Source organism: Canis aureus, chromosome 32, assembly GCF_053574225.1.
Source record: "Canis aureus isolate CA01 chromosome 32, VMU_Caureus_v.1.0, whole genome shotgun sequence".
In the NCBI taxonomy this organism is placed as follows: domain Eukaryota; kingdom Metazoa; phylum Chordata; class Mammalia; order Carnivora; family Canidae; genus Canis; species Canis aureus.
In genome coordinates, this window is record NC_135642.1 from 13,831,432 (window position 1) to 13,858,861 (window position 27,430).

The following is a 27,430-nucleotide window of genomic DNA, read 5'->3' on the forward strand; positions in this document are numbered from 1 at the left end:
AGAGAGAGAGAGAGAGAGGCAGAGACATAGAGGGAGAAGCAGGCTCCATGCACCGGGAGCCCGACGTGGGATTCGATCCCGGGTCTCCAGGATCGCGCCCTGGGCCAAAGGCAGGCGCCAAACTGCTGCACCACCCAGGGATCCCTCTTGGGCCATTTAAAACCACAGCTGGTGGGGTGTCTTGTTGGCTCAGTTGGTAAAGTATGCAACTCTTGGTCTTAGTGTCATGAGTTCAAGCTCTATGTTGGGTGTGGAGCCTACTTAAAAAAAACAAAACAAAACAACAAATAAACCCACAGCTGGGCCTGACCTCTTTAGAACTTTGTGTTAGCATTTGTTGCTCCAGTCTTCCAGAGCATTTCCCAAGTTGAACGTTCAAAAATGCCAGACTGTGGTTCTAAGCACATTCCTCTGGCAGACAATATGATTTCCGAAGTAGCTTGCCACACAACAATTTCTCAACCAAGCCCACCACAAGGCCAGAAGTCTTTAGATAGCACCTCATCATGCTCATCACCACCATTCTTTCAGGCTACAAACTCCATCAGCCTCTTCTATAGATCTTTACTGGCCTTACGTCCCTGAATCTGGTCTGTCATAATGTTTGTCATTTTCTTTCTCTAGAATGTCCCTCAGGCTTCTCTGTGGTTCTCCTTGCTTGCTCACATTGATGAAGCCAGCTGCCATGTTGGGCCCTGCCCTGTGGACAGGTCTAGTAAAAGGAAACTGGGGGTGGCCTCAGGCCAATAGCCCATGGAGACCTGAGTCCAGCCAGCAGCCACATGTGTTGCTGGAAGGCAGAGTCTTCCCCAGCTGAGCCTTGAGCTGATGCCAGTGATAGTGATGGCCCAGCTGACACCTTGACTGCAGGGGGCCAGCTACATCATGCCTGGATTCCCAGCTCAACAGAAACAGAATGAGCTTCAGGAAATGGTTACCAAGAAATGGAGATGGCAGGCATCCTGATCTTGTTCCTGAACTGTAAGGAAATGAGTCTAAGATTTCACAATTCAGAATGACAAGGCATTTTTTCTTTTTCTAATAGATACTGTATTAGCATTATTCAGAGAAACAGAACCAACAGGTGATATGTATATACATATATATGGGGGGAAGAGGAGGGCAGAGAGGGAGACAGATATTGATTGATTTACTGTGAGGAATTGCCTCATATGGTCATGGCGTCTTTGTGAATCCAAAATCTGCAGGGAAGGCTGACAGGCTGGCAACTCAGGGAAGAGTTTCAAGGTGTCCAAGAGTTTCAATGCAGTCTGCTGGAAGAATTCCCTCTTGCTAGGGGAGGTCAGTCATTGTCCTATCAAGGCTTTCAACTGATTAGACGAGACCCATCCATATTGTAGAGAGTAATCTGTTATACTCAAAGTCACCGTTAAATGTTAATCTCATCCAAAAACAACCTTCACAGAAACGTCTAGAATACTGTTTGACCAAATATCCAGGCATTGTGACTCAGCCAAGTTGACACAATTAACCATCAGATACCCTATATCAGGTTAAGTAAATGTGCTTCCATCTCTAATTTATGAAGAACTTTTCATAAATCTTGAGTTTATGTTGAATTTTAACAAGCAGTTACTTTTACATTATTATTCTCATTTGGTCTACACATTGTTAAGTAAAAGTTGACAGGAAAATGAAATATCTTTCAATTCATTCTTTGCTGTTCCCACTGCCACCACCTGTGTTGAACAGAGCAGATTGCCAGCACAGGCCCAGGAGCAGTGATGAGGGAGTTGGAGGGCCTTCCTGCCCCTCAGGCATGCTTTGGGCCGGGTTTAGGAGGGGGCCACAGGCTGCAGGAAAAGCCTTGCACAATCTCCGTGGAGCTCGGGTGGGCCTAACAGCTGCCTGAGTTGCAGTCCCCATTCAGACCAGAATGAGACCTCAGGTTGTCAGGGAACCTGGGGATCAGCAGCTGGCTAGTCAAGGGGTTGGGGTCATGCACCAGGTGTGGCCCTGAGCCTCAGCCCTGCCCACTCTGGGGCTGCATGGAACTCCTTGGCCCTCTCTCTGGCTTTAGGGAAAGTCATAAATAGAACACATCTTTGTTTTTTTCTACTTGTGCCCTTCTCACTTCAGAGGGGCCCTGAATCAGCCAAACTGCAAAGTTGAGGGTAGAGTCCCTCCACACTGCCAAGTCTGCCCAGGACTTCTGACCCTGCTTACAAGTTGCTTATCAAACTACCGCCTGACAATAGAACCCTGGCTTCAGACATCAGCCACACCTTCAGGGTTCCCAGGACGACCCTCTCTTCAGGCCAGCTGGCTGCCATTTCTGGAGTCCCCCAGGACCTCAGATTTGATAATTGGCCAGAATAACTCACAGAATTTAGGAAAGCTCTGTACTTACGATTACTGATTAAAATTTATAGTGAAAGGATACAGAGATGCACATGGCTGTGTCCAGGAGGGTCTAAACGGGGAGCTTCTAGACATTCATTTGCAATTGATTTTCAGTGAGGGTGTCAAGACAATTCAATGGAGAAAGAACAGCCTTTTCAACAAATGGTGCTGGAAGAGCTGGATACCCACATGCAAAAGAATGAAATTGACCCCGTATCTCACACTGTATACAAGAGTCAACTCAAAATGGATCAAAGATCTAAATGTAAGGGCAGAAGCTATAAAACTATTAAACGAGAACAGTTGTAAATCTTCATGACCTTGGATTAGACAATGTTTTTTTAAATATGACACCAAAAACACAAGTAGCAAAAGAAAATATAAATGGCACCATCAAAATAAGAAAGCTTTTGTGCAACCCACAGATTAGGAGAAAATCTGTGATCCATATATTGGATCAGGGATTTGTATGTAGAAAATATAGAGCATTCTTAACAATAAGAAAAAGACATAACCCAATGAAAATGGGCGAAAGATCTGAATAGACATTTCCCTAAAGAAGATCTATAAAAGGCCTACCATATGTGAAAAGATCCCTAACATCATTAGCCACTAGGGAAATGCAGATAAGATATCACTTTATACCCACTCCGATGATTAAAATCAAAAGACAGACAATTACAAATGTGGGCAAAGACGTGGAGAAATTGGAGCCCTCCTGCAATGCCGACAGGAATGGAGAGTGGAGCAGGAGCTTTGGAAAACAGGCTGGCAGGTTCTCAAAAGGGGAAGCAGAGAATTATTATAACCCAGCAAGTGCACTCCTAGGTAGATGTGCAAAAGGACAAAAAACATTGTCCACATACAGACTTGTACGTGAATGTTCATAGCCACACTATTTGTAACAAAGAATGGAAACAACCCAAGTGTCCATTAACCAATGACCATAAGGTAAAATGTGGGCCACCCACAACTGAATTTTATTCAGGCATAGAAAGGATGAAGTACTGATGCTTGCTACCACATGGATGATCCTTGAACACATCATGCTGAGAGAAGGAAGCCAGACACAAAAGGCTGTATGTTGTATAATTCCATTTATAGGAAATGTCCACAATAAGCAAATCTATAGAAACAGAAGGTAGATTAGTCATTGCTAAGGGCTCGGGAGGGAGGGTTGAGGCTGACAGCTAAGGGGTGAAGGGTTTCTTTTTGGGGTGATGAAAATCTCAAAATGACCGTGGGGAGGTTTGCACAACTCTGTGAATACATAGTAAAAGCAATCGAGTTGTACCCTATAGATGGACGACTTCTGTGGTATGTGGATTACATGTCACTGAAGTTGCTTAAAGATAATAGAAGAGTGAGGAGAGGAGGAGGGGATGAGGAGGAGATTCTCAGGACACGGCATGATGATGCCTGATGTCTGGAGCCACCTCTCGGTCAGGCCATGCCCTGCCCTGCCTGCCCCCACTCCTGGTCTGACACCTGCAGCTTGTACCCCAAATCTGTTTTGCCTGGCAGGAAAGTAATCACATGTAAACATTTGTCTGGTCGGACCAGATATTCTACACACTGATCTGGTGAGGAGTTACTTTCAGCTCCTCCCAAGCCAGTGATGAAGGTAAGGGAGAACTTGGGGTACCAAGCAGCCCGTCTGGGCCATGAGACCCACTGCAGAAGAGGCCAAGGCCTGGACAGCCCGGGAACTCCAGCCCAGTGAGGGCTGTGGCTGTACCCAGCTGTGCTTGGGTTAAGGCCCTAGCCCCTGGAGGGTCACCAAAGCGCTGGGGTCCCTGAGCAGCCTCAATTCCTCACTGTTGGAGGCCTGGTGCCCAGGGCCCGGTGCTCCATGGCAGTCCTCAAGGCCTGCAGAATGGCGCCCTGGCTGTTCCGTACATTGTAGTCACTAAGCTGCAGTAGATGATCAAAGTCCTCCTCCTTATAGGTCATGTTGAACAGGTAGTAGGGTGAGGTGGTCCCAGTGAGATCCACCTGGCTGGCTGGGAGCTCTGCGGGGCTGCGCTGGACACCTGCCCAAGGGTGAGAGGGGTGAGGGGTAGGACCCAGAGGCTCCCCGAGCTGAATAGAAGGAAGCCTCGTGGCTGGTCGTGGGCTTGGGCTGCTCCTCCCTGAAGGGGCTCCTCACTCTCCACCACCCAGCCCTCTGTTCCTTTGCCTAGAAATATAAATGTGGATAGCAGGGTACTGTTTGGAGATATGAAGGGTTGGCTGCTCCCCACACTTCCCTGCAGCAGATGCACTTCCACTACGTGGGCGACCCCATGATCTCTCTCTGTTTCACCTTCAGGGACAAGGTGGAAACAGCTGGACAACAAAATCATTCAGGCTAGTGAATATTTCTGAAAACTCATGATGGAAACACGAGTCTGAAAGCCAAAGGGATCTTTGTTTTGTAAGAACCAGTTTTGGTCAAGAGAGAGAGACAGAGATAGAGACAGAGAATTCCAAGATGTGGGCTGAGCTTGTTAAGGGTAAAGCTGGAAGGTTTGGAATTAGAGTGGGAACCAGAAAGCCAGGAATCACGTACAAAAACAGAAAATAGGCTTTCCCACCAAAACGGCCTGAGCAGTTGGCGGGAGGTAAGGATTGGAATGCATGTGATGATGGTTTACATCTAAGGGACCCCAGAGTAGAGGCCCAGCTTCCTGAGAAAAGACCACAAGCTGGGCCAGGGTGGAAAGGTAAAAGCCAACTGCAATCCCAGGTAGCTTCAGGAGAACCTGAGAGCCAGGGGCCTGGGGCCGCTCTGCCCTGGCTGTCTAGCCCTCCAACCACACGGTGCCCGGGCAGGGGTAGAAATGTCTATAGACAGGACACAACGCAGGAGGGCCTCTGGATACAGGGTTCCCACACACCACCCCAGAACAGGAGAGCAGAGGAGCCCAGGTGTAGTTGGGGTGTGCGGGCAGGGGATCGGCAGGGGGTGGGGAGGGTGGCAAAGGAGCCTGGGGTCCTGACCCGGGCCAGCAGCACAGTGACTCTGCCAGCAGAGAGTCCCTGCAGGGATGTGGCATCCCCAACGGATGTGTCCCAACGGGGTGGGACTAGCCTGCGGACCTCCTCCCTCTGCTGGCCACAGGAGCTCTGGGAAGGGTGAGCCAGTGCCTCTGAAGGTCCAAGCTGCCAGGCTGTTAGGAGGGGAGGGGACGCCTTACCGGGGGCTGAGTGGTCCTTGAAGGAGGCGTTGACCAGCGGGAAGTGCAGCAGGACAGGGGCATCAGGGCAGGTGGGGTCTGAGAAGAGGTGGCACTCTGTCGGCTGGCGTTGGTCCTGAGGGCTGGGGTCCACTCGAGGGAATGGCAGTCCCCGGGCCCGGCAGTATAGCTCAGTCTGCTGCAGGGCCTGGTTGGGGAGAGGGGAGCCCAGAGAGAACCAGCTACTTCCTGGTCATCTCAGGTCAGTGCTCTAGGAAGTGAATATTCCTCAGCCATTAGAAACCACAAATACCCACCATTTGCTTCAACGTGGATGGAACTGGAGGGTATTATGCTGAGTGAAGTAAGTCAATCGGAGAAGGACAAACATTATATGGTCTCATTCATTTGGGGAATATAAACAATAGTGAAAGGGAATAAAGGGGAAAGGAGAAAAAATGAGTGGAAATATCAGAAAGGGAGACAGAACATGAGAGACTCCTAACTCTGGGAAACGAACTAGGGGTGGTGGAAGGGGAGGTGGGCAGGGGTGGGGATGACTGGGTGACGGGCACTGAGGGGGGCACTTGATAGGATGAGCAGTGGGTGTTATTCTGTATGTTGGCAAATTGAACACCAATAAAAAATAAATTTATATAAAAAAAAAGAAAGAAAGTGCTACGATAGCTCTAGCCCAGACTGACTGCTCAGTGTTGAGACAACGTGGTCCTGACCCGTGTGTGACCAGCTAAGATACATAGTGCCTCAGAGGGAGGTGAAGGATTCCAGTGGTCTGCAATGTTGTTTGGTCAAAATCTTTAGGTGAGGGGTACAGACTTAGCACTCCTGCTCCCATTTGGGATTCTGTTGCTAGGTTATTCAAATCCCATAGCCTAGAGGGCCTCAGTAGGGGACCCACTTCTGTACCAGGACCCTATCCTCCCCTCACTGCCCGCCCCCGCCCCCCGCCCCCACTGCCCTGGCTCCTAAGTCCCCAGGGAAGATTTGAGGGGATGGATGTGGGCAAGCCAGGGGCTCCTCCCAGCTTCATCTAGCAGTTCTTCTTGGGGTGGGTGTGTCCTGCTTCCTCCCTGCCCACCTGTCCTGGAAGCCCAGGGCCCCAGCATTCCCACAACTCCTCCCAACCAAGGACTCTGACAGGAGCCTGTCTCCCTTCTCTCCCTGTGGGGACCCAGGAGCCCTGCAGCATGGCCTGGCCTGCAGAATGTCTGGGGTTCCCAGGGGGCAACCAGACCCACCTCAAAGGGTGCGGAGAGGGAGTAATCCAAGGAGAGTATGAGGTCCAGCCTTCGGCCTGGCCGGAACATGGAGGGACAGCTAGTGTTGAGGAAGTAGCCAACATCTACCAGGCAGAGCCGGGGCTCCTGAGGGGTCAGCTGGCCAGGGGTGGAGTCTAGCTGGCAGTCTGATGGAGGAGGCAGTGACAGTCAGGGGCAGCCACTCCGCCACAGATCATCTACGCCTCCGACTGCATTTGCTTCCATGTCTCCTTCTGACCTCTGGTGTCACTCTCTGTATGCACACGCCACTCAGCCCCTCCCAAGACCCTCTGCTGGCCAACCCAGAAGGGGATGCTTTGGCACCCCCAAGTCCTCTGCCAGTCCTAACCATGGTCCATCCCCCAACCCCCACCAGGAGCCCAAGCTTGTTACCTAGGGATACAGGACAGAGGCCCTTACCTGCCCAAGTGGAGAAATCTTTGTGGCTACAATAATCCTGGTGCAGTTGGAGGCCCCGGAGGAAGTTGCAGCTGTGCTGGTGGAGTGGCCTGCTTGTCAGGAAGCCCTTAAATGCCTTGGCCAGGGCCGTTCCAGGTTCCAGCCATGAGGAGGTCGTCAAGGAGGCAGGAGACTCCTCTGGGCTCAGAGAAAGACACTGGTCCAGTGAAAGGCCCTGCAATGCCTGGGCCTGCCTCCCCTCTGATAGCGCCCCTCCCCCAAGCATCTGAAGAGGAAGTGGCTTCATTCCAGGCTCCCCTCCAGACCCACTTCTTACCCAGGTTCCTGATCTTGTCCTTGATGTGCTGCTTCCAGGTGTCACCAGAGTTGGTGAGGTCGTACCAGGCATCCAGCAAGTTCAGGGAGAAAATGTTGCTCCAGATACCTGAAGGCCAACCACCCCCGGAAGTCAACCTCAGGCCTCAGCACTCCACTTCCCATCACCCCCGAGGGCCGGGTGGAAGATGGGAGGCAGGTGGGCTGCTCCTGCAATGGCCCTTCCCCAAGGCCCAACCCCAGCAGCCCCCAGGCCCAGAGCAGGAGAGCAGGAACCGTGCGCAGTCAAGGGAGCCTGGCTCAGGACTGGCCAGAATCTCGGGAGTAACCACCACTCACCTTCCAGAAAGCAGATGCGGGACTCCGGGAGCCTCCTCATCAGCCGCCCCATGAAGAACTCGGAGCCAAAGAGCTCCGTCGGGACAAAGGCTCCATACTTCGGGAACCCGACCTCATAGGGGGAGAACTCCACCCACTCTATGGACCAGAGGCAAGAGGCAGGAATGAGAGGAGAGTGGGCTGGGGGGAGCTCCAGCTCTGACACTGCCCCCCCGCAGGCCCCAGCCTCCTCCCTGCCTGGCTGACTCCTGGGCTGACCGCTCCCCCCTAGCACCCACACCACCAGGACAGTGAGCTCTGCTGCCTGCCTCATCAGTCCATCAGAACTGCCTCCCTTCCAGAAGGCTGAGCGATCTGTCTAGGAGTTTGCTGCTTGAATTCTCTGAAAACCAGTGGGGTGCACAGGAGGCATGTATGTGTGCGTGTCCGTATGAGTATGTGTGTGTTGGAGGGTTATGTGGGCGGGACTGAAGACTATACCCTTGAAGTCGAGGGTCTCCAGATCGTTCTCTTTGACATTGAGGCTCAAGTAGAGGGGCAGAGGGTTCTGGCCCTGCTCCAGTGCTGCTCTCTGTTCCGACAGCTTCTGATCCATCACCTGGGGTGGGAGGCATGAGGCTCTAGGTGCGGTTGGGAGCACCCTAGAGGCAGCAACCCTACCAGGACTTGGGGGGGGGGGCACAGGCTGAGCGTGAGGAGGCAGCTCACCATTGGAATTTGGGTGGCATGGGTGGGTGCACCCATCCGGTTCCCACTCCCACCCCCATATTCTGACCAGATGCAGGGTCACCACGTAGGCCTACAGAGGTTGCACACTGCATATCTCAAGAGAATGCCATTCACAAGGACTACAGTGTCAACAGTGACACTCCACCTCTGCTCCTGTAGTGCATGGCCCATCTTTGGGGGCTGAAGGGTGGAGGGGATGTGGAACCTGATGCACAGCCACAAAGGCACACAACGCACACACATGTATCACTTTCCAGAAAGGACAAGAATCCCTTTAGTATACGCTGTAAGCTCTGTCAGGGGATGGGCTGCCCCTTCTAGGTTCACATGAATGCAGTCCAGGTCTCAACCCCTCTGAAATGTTTTCCAGGCATCCTTGCCTCCTCCTCGCCTGCCCCCCGCTTTCCTGCTTTGCACAGTATGAAGTTGTACCCCACTGTTTATTCTTGCCCCTCTTTCCAATTTTCTCTTCAATAAAACTCAAGGTTCTGCCTTGATGGCAAGAACTATGACTTGCCTTTTGGGAGAGGCTCCCAGAGTTCTAGGGGCACAGAAAGGTCTCCTTCTATCCGGACCAGAGATGCCAATTGGGTTCATTTCCAGCATCAGCAGGGTTAATGGTGGTGGCTGCCTGGAGCCCTGCCTCAGGAAGGAGCCTGCCACAGATCCTGGCTGCTTCAGATAGAGCGGGACCACACATGCACTATCCCTCTCTTGGGCTCTCTCAACTGGAAGGCACCTCACTCAGCAGCTAGACCAAGGGGGTTCCCAAACTGCCCGATCAGCCCTTATTATCTGATTTACCTAGAGAATGTGCTATAGACAGGTTACTAGGTTTCTCCTGAGAATCAGCAGAAGCCACTGAAGAATCTATTTTTTTCTTCAACCTCTCCAGGTGATTCTGATGATCAGCCAAGTGTATGTCCCGGGATTCTAGCCCCACCTTTCCAATGAGGAGTCCCCCTCCCATAGCGGTGGCAAGGCCCCAGCATCCCCCAGTGTCCTTCCTCTTCCTGCAGCCCTCTGTCACTGATGTGTCATCCTGCCCGCCAGCTCTACAGTGGTACCTACAGGAAAAATTCCCAACTGCTCAAGCCCCTGGCACCTTGTGTCAGCTACACGTCAGTCCCGCAGATATGAATGTGTGTATGTGCTGAAGAGGGAGGGAGCCTGATTAATAACTGCAATTTCTCTTCTCAAAGTCTTTTTATTCAGGAATCCTGTTTACCTGCTCTTTTGACACATATGATGAGGTTAAATGTGTCCTTTTACTCCAGATGCACCATTTCTGACCCGGGGTAAAGGGTCAGAACACCCCTCCATCTACTGAAATAATACCCAGTTTTCTTTTTTCCTTTTAATAGTTTGCCAGTGGTGGCAGGCCTCTGGATCTCCAGCCCCAGCCCCCCGCCCTGTTTCCAAATGAGCATCCCCAACCCTGCACAATCCTGCAGAGTACCACTATGATGACTCAAGGGACTCCTTGAGGTGTAGAAGCTGAGTGCAGTGTTGGCGATGCCTTGACAAGGTCTAGGCATTGCATGGGCAGGGGGGCAAAAGGCAAAACCTTTCTGGCCAGAATTGAAGGAAAACATGTAAGACCTTCTTAATTCAGGAAAAGACAAGAGAAAAACTAGCAGTTTCTTCCTGAGGCATGATGAGCAGCTTCTAAGCAGTTTAGTACTTGCCAGCAAAAGGTTAAAGAAAAAAGTTTCAAAGACATAGTTTGAGAAGCATTGATTAGAACTGGTATATTTTACAAACAATTTTTTTCCCAAAAACTGAAGCAATATTATAGGAGGGTGTAGACTAATAAGGTTCTGTGTAAAGTTTAAGGTATACTGTTTCTCTAATAATAATATTAATAACATTGTGATTTCTTATGGAGTTATATTTTCTGACATTTAAAATGACTTTTGGAGCTGTTCAATAGCATAAAATAGAGATAATAAATGCTTTTACCTGAAAACTAATTGGAAATACTCACTAAATTTGTCTGATTTAAGAATTATTTTAAAAAGCATACAATGAATGTTAGCTTTAAGAGATAAAGCATGATAGCTTAAAGAATATTTGAAAAGCTCTAATATTGAGACAAAATTTTTAAAACCATGTGAGCATTCATCTTTAAGGATACATTATTTGTTCAATAATACAAGATTTTTTTCTTGTGAATCAAAACCACCCCAAACCTTATTGTCTTTTAAAAAATGACTATAAATCTTGTGCATAACACCATGCATTAAGTCCTACCTGAAGGATCAGATTGTAATTAAATAAAAAGTCTTCTCTATAGCCTCAGGTCAAACTGATTTTTTAGCACTTCATAAAGTAAACAGTTAAAAAGAGCTTCTCCCAACTCTATAGTAACTAATTGCCTCCGCTGGGCAGAAAAGGCGTTAACAAAACACAATATCCTCACAACTGAACATTAGCTTAAAATGTAGATCAAAAGAATACATAGGATATATTAACAAGACAAATAACATTTCAATTAGTTTAACTGGTTTTACAAATTAAATGCCATTTCAATAAAAAATCTTTTAAAAATTATTTAATCTAGAGAGAGAGCACACGAGGAGGGCAAAGGGCAGAGAGAGAGGGAGACAAGCAGATTCCTTGCTGAGCAGGGTGTTATACAAGGGGCTTGATTCTAGGGCCCTGAGATCATGACCTGAGCAGAAACCAAGAGTCTGATGCTTAACCAACTGAGCCGCCCAGGTGCCCCTGAATAAAATTTCTAACATGTCTCGTGAAACTTGACTAGTGGATTCCATTACACGTATAGAAGAACAAAGGGCCAAAAGGAACCAACATAATTCTGAGAAAAACCAAGGTGAAAGATGGGGTTAAATCTGCCCTGTCAGATACCAACATGTATTACAAACGTAGTCTCTAAACCAGTACAGTATTGGCACATGTTCAGAAAATTTGTCCCATTAGAATGAAAAAAGCGCAGGAAAAGTCCCATGAATATATGAAACCTGACATATGACATAAGTAGTAATGTGATTTGTAGAGAAAAAAGAATAAGTGACATTTGGAAAGTTTGCTATCCATATGGAAAAAAATAAAATTGGATTTGTGTTAACATAATACTTGAAGATATATTCTGAGTGAAGTCCTGTGAAAAACAAATCTTTAAAACTTTTATAAGGATACATAGGAAGATATTTTATAACTTTAGGAGAGGAAAAGATTTCTCTAAGAGGCCCCTAAAAGCACAATCCATAAAGGAAAAGAATGATACACTGGATTATATTAAAATTATACATCGAAATCCAGAAGAACAGATAAAGGATTAATGTCCAGACTCTACAAAGAGTTTCTAGAAAATATTAAAGATGAATTAATAGAAAAATGGAAAAGGATTTGAGTAGGTGATCCATGGAAGAGGAAGTCCCAATGACAAATATACTTGAAAATATGATCGGTCTCACTAAAAATCAAGGAAATGGAAAGCTACAATAAAATTTTGTATAACACCCATAAAATGAACAAAAAATTAAGTCTGAAGCATGTGTAGAGAAAAAGAAACTATGATACTCTGATGGTGGGAGTGTGAATTAATGAAACCTTTTGGAGAATAATTTGGCAACAGATAGGAAAGCTGAAGATATGTGTACCCAATGACCTAACAATTCCACTGCCAGGTATGTATCTTCAAGGCTCAGAGAATCTCTAAAAGTTGTGCACAAGCAGACTTGTACAAAACCATTTGTACAAGTAACATATTTTTCTTAAGGATGTATAATAAAAGGTATACATAATAAAATATATAATAAAGGTAAATAAAGCATGTCATATAATTATACATTATGTATTATATAATATGATAATGTATACAGACTGAAGATATGAATGTGATGATAAACCTAAATTCAGGGTAGTGGTTACTTCTGGGGATGGGAGGGAAATGGGACTGGGGAGGCATCTGCAGGAGGCCTCAATTCTTTCTGTAACATACTATTTCTTAGGCTGGTTGGTAAGATCATGCATATTCGTTACATTATTCTTTGTGCTTTATGCATTTTCTTAGATCTGAAGATTATTATAACATTTAATAATAAATATTTTATTTTATAACAAATATTTTTAAACTAATAAATAAGAAATAAGAATTGTTGGTAATTTTCAAGTAGCATTGTTCTTACCAGCAAGAATAAAATTTTTAAAAAGATTTAAAAAAAATTTATCTATTTGAGAGAAAGAGAGGACATGAATGGGGGGGGTGGGGGGGCAGAGGGAGAGGAGAAGCATGCTCCCTGCAGAGTAGGGAGCCTGATGTGGGACTCTGTCCCAGGACCCTTAGATCATAACCTGAGCCAAAGGCAGATGCTTAACTGACTGAGCCACCCAGGTGCCTCAAGAATAAAATTTAAAGAAAAAAATTCAAAGTAAATTCAGTTTTGTTTAGTTTACATGATAATCTTTCTCGGTCAAACTCCTGACACCCAAAGATAAGGTAAGAATATTTTCTCTGCTAATATATTTGTTAATTTGTTATGCATGTTAAAGATACTTTTTTTTGCATTTTAGTTGTTCCAAACGCTTTAAAAGAAAGGTTCAGATAATTATATGTGGTAAAACAATACTAGAAAAAAATTACTGATTTTAATAATTCTATCAGTTAATATAAGATTTAGCAATTGACTTACTAAACTTTCCTTAAAGAAGCAATTTGTAAAAAATGTTTCTGCTCAGTTTGGTCTTCATCGTGTTACAATAAACAGTAAAAAAATATAATAGCTAACAATGCTAACTTAAGCCAAAGCTCCACTGAGTGCTCATAATAAGCCTGTGAGATCAAAGTACTATTCTCACTCATTGCCACTGAACAGATGAGAAAACTGAGTCCGGAAGAGGTTAGTAGCTTGTAACTAGTCGCTTAAAGAACACATAGGTAGTAAGAGGAACTGAGATTAAATCCAGGGAATCTGGCTCCAGAGTCTGTGCTTTTTTTTTTTTTTTTTTTAAGATTTTATTTATTTATTCATGAGAGGCAGAGAGAAGGGAGGCAGGGGGAGAGGCAGGCAGGACCCCGGGATCAGGACCTGAGCTGAAGGCAGACGCTCAACCACTGAGCCACCCAGGTGCCCCTGGAGTCTGTGCTTTGAACACTACCATGAAGATATAGAAGAAGACATTCTATATTGCAGTATTAATAAAATTAAAAATATTCAGGCAATCTCACTGACAAAATGTGAAAGTTTTGTTTACTTAACTGATTCAGGCATTGACTCATCCCTAAGCTCCTGAGAGATCCAGAAATCTCTATTTCACGGCAATGAAGTGAAAAATAGCCTGACACAAAAAGGCAGCATCCCAAAGTACAGCAGATGCTGAGACACTGTGGTCCCCATGTCCTTTCCCCACAGATCCCAGCCTCCCGCACCCTGCAGGATATGCCCACGCACAATAGCTAAGGGTGCAACTGCCTTAGCCCCAAGGCTGGTGTGCTCACATCCTGCCGTGCAAGCATCGGTGCCCTACCTGGCCATGTAGCATAGACTCCAGCACGAGAGCCCACAGGTCCACAAAAGTTGTGGGGTAGCCCTGCTTGGCCCGCAGCTCCAGCTCCTGGCGGTAGCTTGCTAGGCGCTCTGGGGAGAAGGCCTCCAGCTTGCTCTTGGCCAGGTGCTCCCTGGCATATTTGATGGGTCCTTCAAGGTCCTTCTGTGACCACTCAGGGTCCCCGTAGAGGTGGGCCATGGCCCTGGGAGAATAAAGGGACAGTATGGTGGGATACGGAGGCCCAGCTTGGGTCACTGCAACTCCTCCTTGCCACTGTCCCTCTTCTCCCAACATGGTGCTCCTGCAGCCCAGGCCCTGTCATCTGGAAAATATGTCTTGGGGCTTTCTCTCAGATCAGCTCTGTCCAATGTAAATATAATGTGAGCCACATATGTAATTTGAAATTTCCTAGTAACCACATTTTGAAAAAGCAAGAAGAGAACAATAAAAATTAATTTTAATAGTATATTTTAATTCGATATATCCAAAATTCTCATTGCACCATGTAATCTACATAAAAAATTAACATAAATGTGTATTTTTTCAACCTAAGTCTTCAAATTTTATATTTGTAACACATCTCAATTTGGACTAGCCACATTTCAGTTTGTTGATAACCACATGTGACTAGCGGCTACTCCACTGTACAGAGCAGATCTAGACCCTACACCCATCTTCATGGGCCTGTCCTGAAGAAGCCTTTTAAGACTCTGCTTGTCAAAAAAAAAAAAAAAAAAAAAAAGACTCTTCTTGTCAATAGCCATCACCTAAAGTCCCCTGAATTTACTCCTCTTTTACTACTTAAAGTCACATTTCAATAAGACTCAAAGGAATGAATCTCTAACAGTGAAAAGTCCCACCTCATTATAATCAGGGTTGGGTATAGGGAGGCAGTGTTGTCTTTGGGTAAGATAGCATCTCTTCATTGAAATTTCTTCATCTATACTATAGGGACAGTAAATAATAAACTACCCTAGAGAGTGTTATGTGGGTTTAAATGAGGTAATAATGATTAAAGAAAAAAGGAGCTACCAATTTGGGGTTCCTGGTACATGTCAGACAAGGTAGAAGTGTTTTACTTGGGCTATCCTACTACGATCCTATGGAGTATGTACTACTATCACACCTATTTTGGAGATGAGTCAACTGAGAATCAGAGGAAATAAGTTGCCCAGTAAGTGCTGTTGCAGAAACTCAAACCCTAGCTCCTTCTGAATCAGCTGCCTTACTCATACCTCTTCTGTCGTGTGGAATGGATGTCCTACAATGCCTCTCTCACGGGAGGACCTCTGTGATATATACTTCCTCCCTTTTGAGAAAGCCACTTGGCACCCATCAAACCGTACTGCTCACACCCACTTGGCTTCCACCATAGAGGGTTCCTCTAGTGTCTACCCCATCCCCTCTGAGACCTGATCTCTCTACTCTTCCAATCCCCAGGGCCCTCACCATGTAGAGCCTGAGATGCCACTGAAGTAGGTCACACAGTCCAGGAGGCCCAGCTTCTGCAGGGCCAACAGGTGGCCGTAGAGAGAGGTCATGGCCCGGGCACCTCCTCCTGTGGCCATGATGCCCACAACAGGGACCTGGACCATACACAGACATTGGTTGGCTTAAGGACCAGGATGAAGCTGCTTCCTGGCTCCAGGGAAGGGACCTTGTGGTCAGGCCTGATGGAGTCGGGGTTAGACCTAGCACCCCAACCCTCCCTAGCAAGTGACAGCTCTTATCCCTGGACAGGACCTGAAAGGGAGTGAGAACCCCAAAGCTTACCCCCACCCCACATGTCCACTCCCATCTCTGCTGACAAGAGTGTCTGGAGAGGGCAGAGGAATCAGGTACTTCCTTAAGGCCATTCCAAGGTATTGCACCCACATTCCCCTGTACCCCCGAACCTCATCTTCCTGTAGGTCTCTGTCCAGCTGCAGGGCCTGCTTGAGGGCTCTGGCCACCACCCGTTTCCTCCTGCTCAGGAAAGCTTTCTCCTCGGCACACAAATCATAGCCCAGGCGCACAGCCAGCTCCTTAGGGCTGGGACAGTAGACGATCCAAGGGTCAGGGGGCACTACAGAGCTCAGCGGCTGCCTGGCCAAGCCCATGATAGCTGCCAAATTACCTCCCTGCTCCCAACCCCAGGGGCCATCCTTTCCACAGCACCACAGCCTCGCGACCACCCTGCACTGTCCCCCACAGATAGGGATGTCCCTTACCAGCCCTCAGCCTTGAGCTGCAGCCTCACTCCTGGGGTCTGAAATCAAAGCAAGAGATCAGGTTAAAATATTCTAGACCCTGGGGGCAATGTGGGTATCCCCTGGGGGCCTGGACTCCCCATCTTTATTCTCACTGGCACTGCCCATGCAGTTGAGGCCACTTACATTTATAACAGGAACGTTAACAGTCACCTCCTTCCCCATGGCCAAGGACCTCAGGGGCACAGTGAGGTGCCCAGCTGACTTGTCTGAATTCCAGTCATTGCTTTCAGAGCTCTGGAGGGAAATATTCATTCATTCAACCAATCCTTACTGAGTATCTAGATAGTGACCCGGACAGAGTCCCTCTCTGATAATAGAAAAATAATCACAACACTTATAATTTTTATAATTCTAATTATTATAATTGCTAATTATTAAAATACTTGCTAATATTTTTGTTCTGAGGTATGTATATGAATTTATAACAAAATAGGTAACGAATGGATGTTAGCAAAAGTCGTAAAGGAAAAAAATGTAAAGGAAATAAGCAGTGTGATATGATACAATAACCAAAGGTGGGGTGTGGGAGGTCAAGGAGGGCCCCCCTGAAGAGGCCCCCTTTGAGCTGAGATCTAAAAGAGGAGGAAGAGGAGGAAGGAGAAGAGGAGGAGGAGGAGCTGGCAGCCTTGGAAGGAGGGAGAGACAGGCGAACACAGAAAGCACTTGGCATGTTGGGAAAGAGACAAACACTGCAGCATCGTGAAAGGGGGGAGCGTGGAATCAGACGAGGCAGCAGAGCAGAGGTGGGCAGAGGCCAGGCCATGCAAAGCCTGGCAGGCACAGAGAGGGCATTTATCCGAAGAGCATCGATGCAGGAGCCATTGAAAGGTGCAAACAGAGGCTGACGAGGCACAGCAGCCCCTGTGCCCGCTCTGGGCTCCTAGTGAGTCTCCCTGTGTGCCAAGGGCTTAGCACCTAACTTGGGGAGATGGCGCTGGCCTGAGAGGGGCCATGGCAGCTGGAGCTGGCCCAAAGTAGGAGAGCTCCGGAGGCAAGACCTACCCTCAGCCGCACACTCAGTTCTGTCTCTTGGGCTGCCAGGTAATGGAAGCGGAAGGCAGAGGCCGTACCCAGGGCAGATGTCTGCGTGTCCTCATATGACCCCTTCAGCACCAGCTCCAGCTTCAGCTGCTCCTCATCTAGGTAGCATAGCAAGTGGGCAGATTAGCCCGAGGGGAATGAGAGCCAGGCATCTGAGCCCAGACCCCAGGAAACTGGCAGCACTACTCCAACAGGGTTGGGACCTAGAAGCTTGGACCATGGTAGACCTGATTCTGGAAAGGGCCCTCCCACAACCCCCATTGGACTCCCACCTCCTGCAACATACCCTCCCCCAGGTCAGGGGACCCTCCTGCCCAGAGGAGACTTGTTGCCTTTGTGCTGTGTGAGCAAGAAGAAAGAGGTTGAGCTCTGCCTCTCACATTCTGCCTGCACAGGTTTCCCAGCCACCCCATCTAGCAGAGACCGGATCTGGTTCTGAGCAGACCTCACCTGTGACCCGGGCTGTGCTCTCGGCACTGTCCAGACGGACATCCAGGCATGACAGCTCTCGGGCCTAGGGCAGACCAAATCATGGGCAAGGGGCTCTGCAGAGAAAGCTGAGGTCCCCTCAAATTCACCCTCTGAGCCCCACTGTCCCAAATCCACCACACACAGAACAGGAAGTGGGGGCCAGAGTGGGATGGGAGACAGAACTACCACCCTCCACCCCCAATCTGCTACGACTGCTAGGTCAGATGTTCTGGAGCAGCCAGGAGAACCCCTACCTCCACCCCGTGCACACCCCTAGCAAATCTTTCCAAGATTTGCCAAACTTCAGGGATCTCTGAAGGCCACCCAACCCTCAGGCACCGTTTGGCCTTCCTTGCATTTCTCTGTGGACTCAGCGTGGAGGGTGCCTTTCACAACTGCTCCCAGAACAGTAACATGCAAACCATGGGTCTACGGGATGACGGAACGATTAGGGACGCCCTTAACATTTTAGCAACGACAGTATCTCCCGCTGGCCTGCCGCTGACCAGCTTGCCAAGTGAGCCTGCTGCATGCGCTGCAATGCATGTCATCTGATGCCCGAGCGCACCCAGCTCCTGACCGACTTTTTCCCATCCACCTGCTGAGTTTATCGACCCACCACTGGTCTTCATCATCTCAGATAAAAAGCAGCTGCCATAGGTATGACGATTTTAATGTGCATTTATTGAAACTAATACTAGTTCATCAAATAGGCATGGGTACAACCCTGAGGGCAGAGGCCTCCTGCAGTTTGGGGCTCTAGGTGACTTATCTCACATTAAGACTGGCTCTGCTCCCCCAAGTCATGTCTGTGATGCTGGCCTGTGACCTCTGAGTAGAAAGCTTCTAGTGCATTCTTTATCACCCATTCCTGTCCACTGCAGCTTTGTGAGCTTGCTCTGTTTTAGAAGGGCTGACCAAGACTCTCTACCATCTCAAGGAGGAGCTGACTGACCCCCTGCCTCTTACCCAGAGTCCCCAGGCTGGAAGCACAGCACCCTGGAAACTCCCTCTGAGCCTCTGCTACTTTAGTGCTATCATCCCAGCTGGGCCCGGCTTGCATGGCTTCCTCATCACCTTCTGAGTCTAAGAACTAGGAGTCCATCACAGGTGATGAAACACTATCAGGAGCACCTAAAATTGCCCCGACAGTCCCTCAGCCACTGGATCTTGGGCCAGAAGCTCCTCCCAGTAGAGACTGGGTCTCCCTCCCTCCATGTTTCTGACAGGCCCCAGCCCCAGGGAACCACCTAGCTGGGAGGCCCGGGGGTGGTCTTACCACAAAGTCCTGTCCCCGCCTATCCTTTCTGCACCGCCCACCTCAGTGGGTGCTCTGGGGCCCTGCCCCTTGCTCCCTCTCACAAGCCTGGGGAGGGTGGGGGGGGTGGTTACCACAAGGACGTTGTTGGTGATGAGGTTTTCTGGGCAGTCTGACCTGGAAAAATAAAAACACCTGGAGCTCAGCCTGACAAAGGCAAATGCTGCTTGCACTGAGCTGCCCCCAGCACCCATAGCGCCTCCCTGGGTGATGCTGAGGGACCCTAAGATACCATTCAGGGTGAGGGAAGTACTTCTGAAGGGTGCAAGGTGAGGAGAGAGGGGGAGAGTGGGGCCAAGGAAGCAGTGACCCCCTTCTCCTCATCCCTCCAAGAGGACCCCCCAGTGGTGGAGACACAAGGGACAGAGAATCTGGGTCAAAGACATTTCCCTCAGTAAAGCCTGGGTCTTGAGACACTCCCTGGGCTGTGTGATGATTACTAACGTTTTTTCCAGCAAGAACTCCACGTCCAGCTCCTCCTGTCCCTGAAATCAAAGATGAGCAAGTCATCAACTTTTACACCTATCTTTGGAGCTGACAGTTCTTGGACTAGGCACTGTCTCATCTCGAGCAGTCCCCGGGGGAGGCGCGGTATTACGATTCTTCCCACTTCGCAGACGCGGAGATTGAGAAGTGGGGAGAAGATGGGCTACTTGCCCAAGTTACCCACAAGCTGAGAAGTCTGCAGAGAACAGGTCTCCCTTCTGGCAGGGCTGAAGGAGATGAAGAGCACAAGCCAAAAGAGGCTTTTTTTTTTTTTTTTAAAGATTTGTTTATTCATGAGAGACACAGGCAGAGACACAGGCAAAGAGAGAAGCAGGCTTCCTGAGGGGAGCCTGATGTGGAACTCGATCCCAAGACCGCGGGATCACGACCTGAACTGAAGGCAGATGCTCAACCACTGAGCCACCCAGGGGCCCCCAAAAGAGGCTGAAGGATGCCCAGGGCCCATCTCTCCCATTCTTCTCGAGAGGGGACCTGACCCCAGAACCCTGCCTCCCATTCCCTAGCCTTCACCTGCTGGAGAAGGAGGAGAGACCTTCAAAGAGCAGGCCTCAGGCACTGAGGCAGGAGAGATGGAGCCACGTCCCAACTGCCCCAAGGGTTAGTTACACTGAGCTGTGTTTCGATTGACATTCAGTTCATCACCACTAGAAACTTTCCTCCCACAGTTGGCTAAAAGCTCTTGGTTGAGTGATTCAGTCCTTAACAGTCTAGTAAAGGCTTCTCCTTTCCTATTAAAATGCAAATATCTCAGGGAGGGGTTTCCCTCTTGCTGAGGCTGAGTTCCAGGCTGCAGCATCCCACCAGAAGGGAGAAGCTGTGTGACTTCCTCAGCCTGGGGCCTAGAGGGGTGGGGTGCAGAGGGGTGGGACCTCCCCACTTACCTGGGGACGCAGGGAGAAGGTCTTCCGGAGCAGCTCACCTGGCTGGACTTCTGAGACGTCATAGAGAACCTTGAAGCAGGCATCATCCTCCGTGACTGAGTCCTCATCATAGACATTTAGCTCCAGAACATTCTGGGGACCCGCAAACAGCAACTTAGCTCATTTACCCATTACTATACTTCATACCTGTTGAGCCTTTACTTGATACCCAGGGTCAGAAAAGATCATTAGGCCTGCACACTTTGTACTTCAAAATAAAAATAATAGTAAAACGTAAAAGCACTGAAAGGAAATCCAGCAGAGTTCCTAATCTCCCCCCGCTAATTTTTGTTTTTATAAAAATAACATTATTTCAGCCTTTCCTCACCTCTGTACCCTACATGCTCCCAAGGCACCATATGTCCTGCGCACTGTACTAGGAGTCTTCCATGCATTATGTCATTTAACCTCATAACAACCCCATCAGGAAGGTATTCTTACTGTTTCCATTCCGCAAATGGGCACAGAGAGGACCAGGAACTTGCCAGAGGTCAGGCTCACAACCACACAGTGGCTCCCACATTCGTTCCCACATGGCACACCCAGGCTGGGAACAGAGACACTCATCCCCAGGGCCTCTAAGCTGGGGGTGGGAGGGGAGTGTGCTCCCAAAGAAGGGTACAGCCTATCCTTGGGTGCACGGTCCTGGCCTTTACCTTGACCTGACTCTGGATTAGGAAACTGAAGGTCTCATTCCATACAGGATGGCTGGAGTTGGTGATCGTTTTGGTCTTGAACTTTATTCCAGGTGCGGTTGGCAATTGCAGGGTCACATAGGGGTCTGCCTGGCTCACTGCCAACGTCAAGAAACCAGGGGGAGAGAGAATTCCTTACACTCCTCTCCTAGGGGCCTCACCAGGTTCTTACCGCGACCCTGGCAGCCCCTGTGGGCAGCCCAGCCCAGCCTCCAGGTTCTGGTGGGCCTTTCCCATAGGACCAGGTCGTCACTATACCCTTGGAGCCCAAGAAATAGCTACTCACACAGGTCAGTCCAGCCCAGGTTCCGTGCCTCCAGGACCCTCACAGTGAGCTGCCAGCAGGCAGAGGCCTCCCCCTGGAGAGAAATAACAGACAGCTCAGTCCCTCCTGTTACTCACGACGGGGCCCACCACTCTGAGCTGAGTAACGCTGCCAGGAGCTCTGGGACCAGCCTTTGCCACCACTGTCCTCAGGGCCGTGGTTCTGGGCATGGCAGACCAATCGGGGGTAGAATTTGTGGGGCTCCCCTCCCCTGCCGGGACAGAATTGGACAGCATGGTGGTGAAACAGGGAAATGAGGGCCTAAGGAGTGGCCACCACACTGGACATGTCAGTTTGGGGCTGCCCACCCCCAGAGCTCCCAGGGAAGGCAGCCCTTTGGTGAAGCACAGGACTCTGCTGCACCCCCCAGCGCCCTGGAGGGAGGTGGGACTAGCAGGCAAGCTGAGCTACTCCCCCTCTCTTGGGTGTGAAATAGGAAACTGCAGGAGCATCAGGCCACTAGAGGAGCATCAGGCCACTACGGTGAACAGGAGGCCATTGTGTATCTGCCCACTGACAGGCCTGACAAGGAGGAAGAAGAAACTGCGAGGGCACAGGCTCATGGGGGCAGACGGAGCAGAGGTGCTGAAGGAGAAGGAAGGCAGACGGGGAGTGCCAAGTCCTTCTGGGGACAAGCACAAAGGGCCTCTCCTCAAATCCCTACTGCTGATGCCCTTCACACTGCCTGGAACCCTGGGACCTTGGGCTTCTGTTCTTGAGGCCTAGCTATGTAGCTTTTTCTGGGCGCCCTGCGCACGTTTCTTATGGAAAACCCCTGCGATCAGAGACCAAGGTAGCACTGTGCTTGTGGGACAGACCTGTGGCCTCGTGGGGCCTCGTGGGGTTTCATTGTGATGAAACCAAAGAGCTTTTCTGCCCTGTGCCCTCCAATCACCGGTCCCCTCCGTGCCTGTGGCCCCAGAGTCTCCTGCCAGGAACCCGCCCGGGCTCTGCACAGGGCTGGCTCAGTGTGCACGACCAGCTCTCCATTCCCATAGAGAAATTTAAAGGACGATGGGCCCCAGCAGAGACACTCAGGACTAGTGCCCTGTGGGTCCCCGCCTCACTCTCCTGCGCCTTCCTGCCGAGTGTCTTTATCATTCCTGTCAAGTTTCTGGTAGAGCACTAGTGATGCCCCAACCCTCTATGCATCCTCCCCTTGCCCCTCAAAAGTATACTTGTTTCTCCCCTCTTGGGGATTAACTCCAGTGCAATGTTTTGACTCTACAGGCCTTAAGCCAGAGCTCATAAATGGCAGAGACAGCTTCTTAGACCCCTGGTTCCATTTCCTCCCTGCACCCAGATTCCATCACTGCCTGCCACAGAGAAAGTGCTGGCCAGGATCCTGTGGCCCTGGAGGGAGGGAGAGCCCAGACGCCCCCTCCTCTGGACCATAGCCTGTGGGCTGCTCTAGAGCCACCCAGGGCTACCAAGTGCACCTGGCTGCTCCTACCCAGCCAGTCACCATGCCCAGTTTGAGCATCATTGTCCATTTCTCAGTCTGGTCACCAAAGCCTCTCAACCTTAGGAAACCCATTGTCCCCTGGCAGGATATTTTCCCCAGGGTGAAGCCCCATTTCTCATTGCCTCTAAAACCATCACTAGCACAGAGCACCACAGGATGGGCTGTGACAATAAATACAATGTCAGGTCATTACTCAGGGAGGTGGAGTGGAGTGGGCAAGGCAGGCTCCCAGCCAGGATATTTGGACTTTAACCTTGGTACTCTGCTAACTTGCTGTGTGACCCTGACAAGTCACTAAACCTGTCAGTGTCTCCATTTCCTCAAATGTAGTGGGACTAGTTAATAGAGGCGAAATGTATTAATTCCTGTAGAATGCTTAGCAAAAAAAAGAAAAAAAAAGCAGTTTCTAGATAATTGCTCTTATTACTATTTATTCAGTGCTTGTCATATTTCTAGGTGCTGTACTAAGCTGATTACATATCCCAACTTAATCTATCTTCCTGACAACCTCCTAAGGTGGTACATACAAGTGGTACTCTCATTTCCTCCCATTTTACGGATGAGAGGATTGAGACTCAGAAAGGACAGCTTCATCAAGATAAGAAGCTTTTGCACAGCAAAGGATACAGTCAACAAAACTCAAAGACAACCTACAGAATGGGAGAAGATATTTGCAAATGACATATCAGATAAAGGGCTAGTTTCCAAGATCTATAAAGAACTTATTAAACTCAACACCAAAGAAACAAACAATCCAATCATGAAATGGGCTAAAGACATGAAGAGAAATCTCACAGAGGAAGACATAGACACGGCCAACAAGCACATGAGAAAATGCTCCGCATCACTTGCCATCAGGGAAATACAAATCCAAACCACAATGAGATACCACCTCACACCAGTGAGATTGGGGAAAATGAACAAGGCAGGAAACCACAAATGTTGGAGAGGATGTGGAGAAAGGGGAACCCTCTTGCACTGTTGGTGGGAATGTGAACTGGTGCAGCCACTCTGGAAAACTGTGTGGAGGTTCCTCAAAGAGTTAAAAACAGAACTACCCTACAACCCAGCAATTGCACTGTTGGGGATTTACCCCAAAGATACAGATGCAATGAAACGCTGGGACACCTGCACCCCGATGTTTCTAGCAGCAATGGCCACGATAGCCAAACTGTGGAAGGAGCCTCGGTGTCCATCGAAAGATGAGTGGATAAAGAAGCTGTGGTTTATGTAGACAATGGAATATTCCTCAGCCATTAGATACGACAAATACCCACCATTTGCTTCAACGTGGATGGAACTGGAGGGTATTATGCTGAGTGAAGTAAGTCAATCGGAGAAGGATAAACATTATATGTTCTCATTCATGTGGGGAATATAAATAATAGTGAAAGGGAATATAAGGGAAGGGAGAAGAAATGTGTGGGAAATATCAGAAAGGGAGACAGAACATAAAGACTGCTAACTCTAAAAAAAAAAAATTAAATTAAAAAAAAAAAAAAAGACTGCTAACTCTGGGAAACGAACTAGGGGTGGTAGAAGGGGACGAGGGCGGGGAGTGGGAGTGAATGGGTGACGGGCACTGGGGGTTATTCTGTATGTTAGTAAATTGAACACCAATAAAAAATAAATTAAAAAAAAAAAAGAAAGATTCCTTTAAAAAAAAAAAAAAAAGAAAGGACAGCTTGCCATAGGTCACAAAGGTCAAGGCCAGAGCTCACATCTCCTATGCTGTTCTACCTTCCCAGGATTTTGCTCCTTTGTAAAAGCATGCAAATTTCCTCCAGTGCCCTGGAGATATGGAAACAGTAGAATTTCACAGCTTTGTTTTAGACCAATATGAATATTGAACTAACTAATGTGATTCTCCTGAAGGCTTTGGGGCTTCTCTTTCTCTGTTGAAATGCCCCTCCCCCATCTGAAATACTGCCTTAATTGATGACTGATCCTGAATGCTATATGCTATGGAGGGAGGGCTTTTCCAACAGGGATCCCCCCCAACGCCCTCCAACCCCCCCCACCCCCACCTCCGCTTCCTGTAGGATCCTGAGAGTACTTTCCTGCTGAGAGTCTCAGCCACTTTTCTCCCAATGCAGGGACCCCAGAGCCTCCTCTAGCCTCCTCCCTGTGTAGAGGTTCAGTGTTGGCTCTTGCCCATCACAGGGGATGGGACCCAAGCAAGTATGACAGGGCTGGAGTCCCCTTACAGGAGTCCAGACCATGGGCTCTGTACCATGGGGTCTTCACCAGGAAGAGAAAAATGAGCAAGCTGCCTTTCGGCCTGCTGGCCTCCATTGGCCCACTGTCGTAGGGGAGGTTGGAGGGAGGAGGAGTGGAAAATTCAAGAACAGCCTCAGGCCCTGTATCTCCTGAGTCATGCTGAGCTGATGGTCCTGGATCACACAGCAGGCTTGTCCCAGAGCAAGTCCTAGATGGCAGGCCTGCCCTGTCAGCCCAGCTCCAGCAGGAAAGGCCTGGGTGAAGCCACTGCTGAGGCTGCCCTAGGAACCCACTTGAAGGCTGAGGGTTAAGTCCTGATCTTGGAGACTCAACCAGTCCCAACAACATCAGCTGGAGACAAGGTACCTTCCAGGCCTATGGGCAGACTCAAGCTCCCAGGGTCACTGCACCATAGGCTTCAGTTTTGCCACTGGGCTGGGTCTAGGGCAGGCAGAGGGCAGCAGGAAAATGATGCCCAGACTTCTCCAGGAAGATGAGGATGAAGACAGATACTGCAGAATCCTCCACAGCTGGCTTCTGGGGCTCAAAGCCCTGATGGGAGGAGCAGATTGAGCCAGAGCTGTCCAGCCCCTCCACTACCCTGCTCCTGCAGCCCTGGATTCTTCCCAGAGTCCCATCAGGGCGTTTTCACTGGTGTCCACCTTGGTGGGTGGATGCCATGCAGGGAGGGTGGGGGCATCCTCTAGACCTCAGGCTGATAGGGGCTGGGGCAGCAGGTGCTGTCCTTCAATGGAGGGGTCCCTTCTATATTTCCTAGGATTGCCTGGTACCTGGCTTGAGCCAGGCAAGTCTTCTCCAGGGACACCAGTCTGGAGCTGCTTGACTGGATTTGACGCGGGTCTGGGTTTCCAGAAGCCTGGCAAAGTCTGAGAATGAGGATAGTGAGCTTGATACACTTAGCCTCTTTCATGGCACTGTGTAGGGCACCAGGAGAGACCTGAAGAGCCAGTCCCTCTGGCCGGGGTCCATAGCAGAGGATGAGAAATCTGGGCTGAGAGGAAGCATGTGGAAGGAGTGAGGTTAGCAGTTTGTAGACTTCTTTGACCTGGTTGCAGCCTCATCTCTTGGCCCAGTAAATAATTGGCTGTGGATAGGGAATTGGCCTGGCAAAACTCTTGAGACACACAGGGTGGTTCCTTGGCCCCAGCCAGTTCCAGAAAGTCTACTACCTGCAGTGATGAACTGTGGGCCTGGTGGGGCGTCCTTGTGTGACACGCAGCCACTGTGTTCTCTGACGCGGCATGTGAGCTTTTGCAGAGAGGAGGGTGAGAGGCTCTAAGGGGGAGGCTGGCTGGTCACTCATAGAGGAGAGGGTAGGCTCTGGTCTCCCAGGCCCTCACTTCTATGGATGCTGGTCATCAACCTACCCCACCCACTCCTCCTCCCCATCCCCAAGCATAGACTCTTTTACCCCCTGCCTCCCATCTTTGACCTCTGCCTTGTCAGAGACCCCAGCTCTGGTACCCGGGCCTTCTGCAGAGGCCAGAATCACCTTGGTTTTAACTGTGTCACGCTTCCCATAATGCATCCCAGCCCCAGGCCTTGCCCTGAGTGATGCCCATGGGCTTGGCGACACTGTTACCTGGTGAGGATGGCCAGGTGGTCCCCTAGTTGTCAGTCTTTCCATATCAACCCTCTGGATCCACTCCAGGACCAGCTCCTGCCAAGATGCCAGCTCCCTGGCTGGCTGGAAGCAACTATTCCAATGGGATAGGACTGTGACTCTGCCAGCCTCCTAGGAGCCACGATCCTATAAACAGGTTAGAGCTCCACCCCTGGGTCACTCCCTTAGCCTAGCATCTTCTCCTCTTCCCCAAGAGGCTGGGCCAACCAGCATCTCCAGAAACTCCTGGCAGGGCTCCAGGACCCGCAGGTGGAGCACCCCTTTCAGACATGGGGCATCAGGACTGCAGATGCTGCAAGGAGAGGGGACAAGGCCTAGGAGCAGTGGCAGGAAGCTGGTTCCCCTGAGGCTGAAGGTCTGGGCCAGGGTAGGGGCAGAACTGTGGAAACCCTGCAGCCCAGCCCCAGCCTGAGCCAGGCAAGCCTCCTAGCGAGGAGGGCTGAGCATATGAG

At 49.5% G+C, this 27,430-nt stretch overlaps 1 protein-coding gene across 1 annotated transcript; it reads right to left on the reverse strand.

Annotated features, from left to right (window-relative positions):
- Positions 1–1,100: 1,100 nt before the first annotated feature.
- PLA2G4D (phospholipase A2 group IVD) lies at positions 1,101–26,981 on the reverse strand. The gene is made up of 20 exons (XM_077882086.1): positions 26,937–26,981; positions 21,610–21,682; positions 21,285–21,421; positions 20,590–20,721; positions 19,646–19,686; positions 19,276–19,318; positions 17,863–17,926; positions 17,374–17,510; positions 16,495–16,605; positions 16,330–16,367; positions 16,015–16,150; positions 15,569–15,705; positions 14,099–14,321; positions 8,357–8,474; positions 7,877–8,014; positions 7,539–7,646; positions 7,223–7,399; positions 6,782–6,948; positions 5,544–5,730; positions 1,101–4,397 (listed from the first exon to the last, which is right to left on the reverse strand). Exons 1-20 carry the CDS (start codon positions 26,979–26,981, stop codon positions 4,171–4,173), a joined length of 2,439 nt encoding a protein of 812 aa, XP_077738212.1. The 3' UTR covers positions 1,101–4,170.
- Between the last annotated feature and the right edge of the window lie 449 nt (positions 26,982–27,430).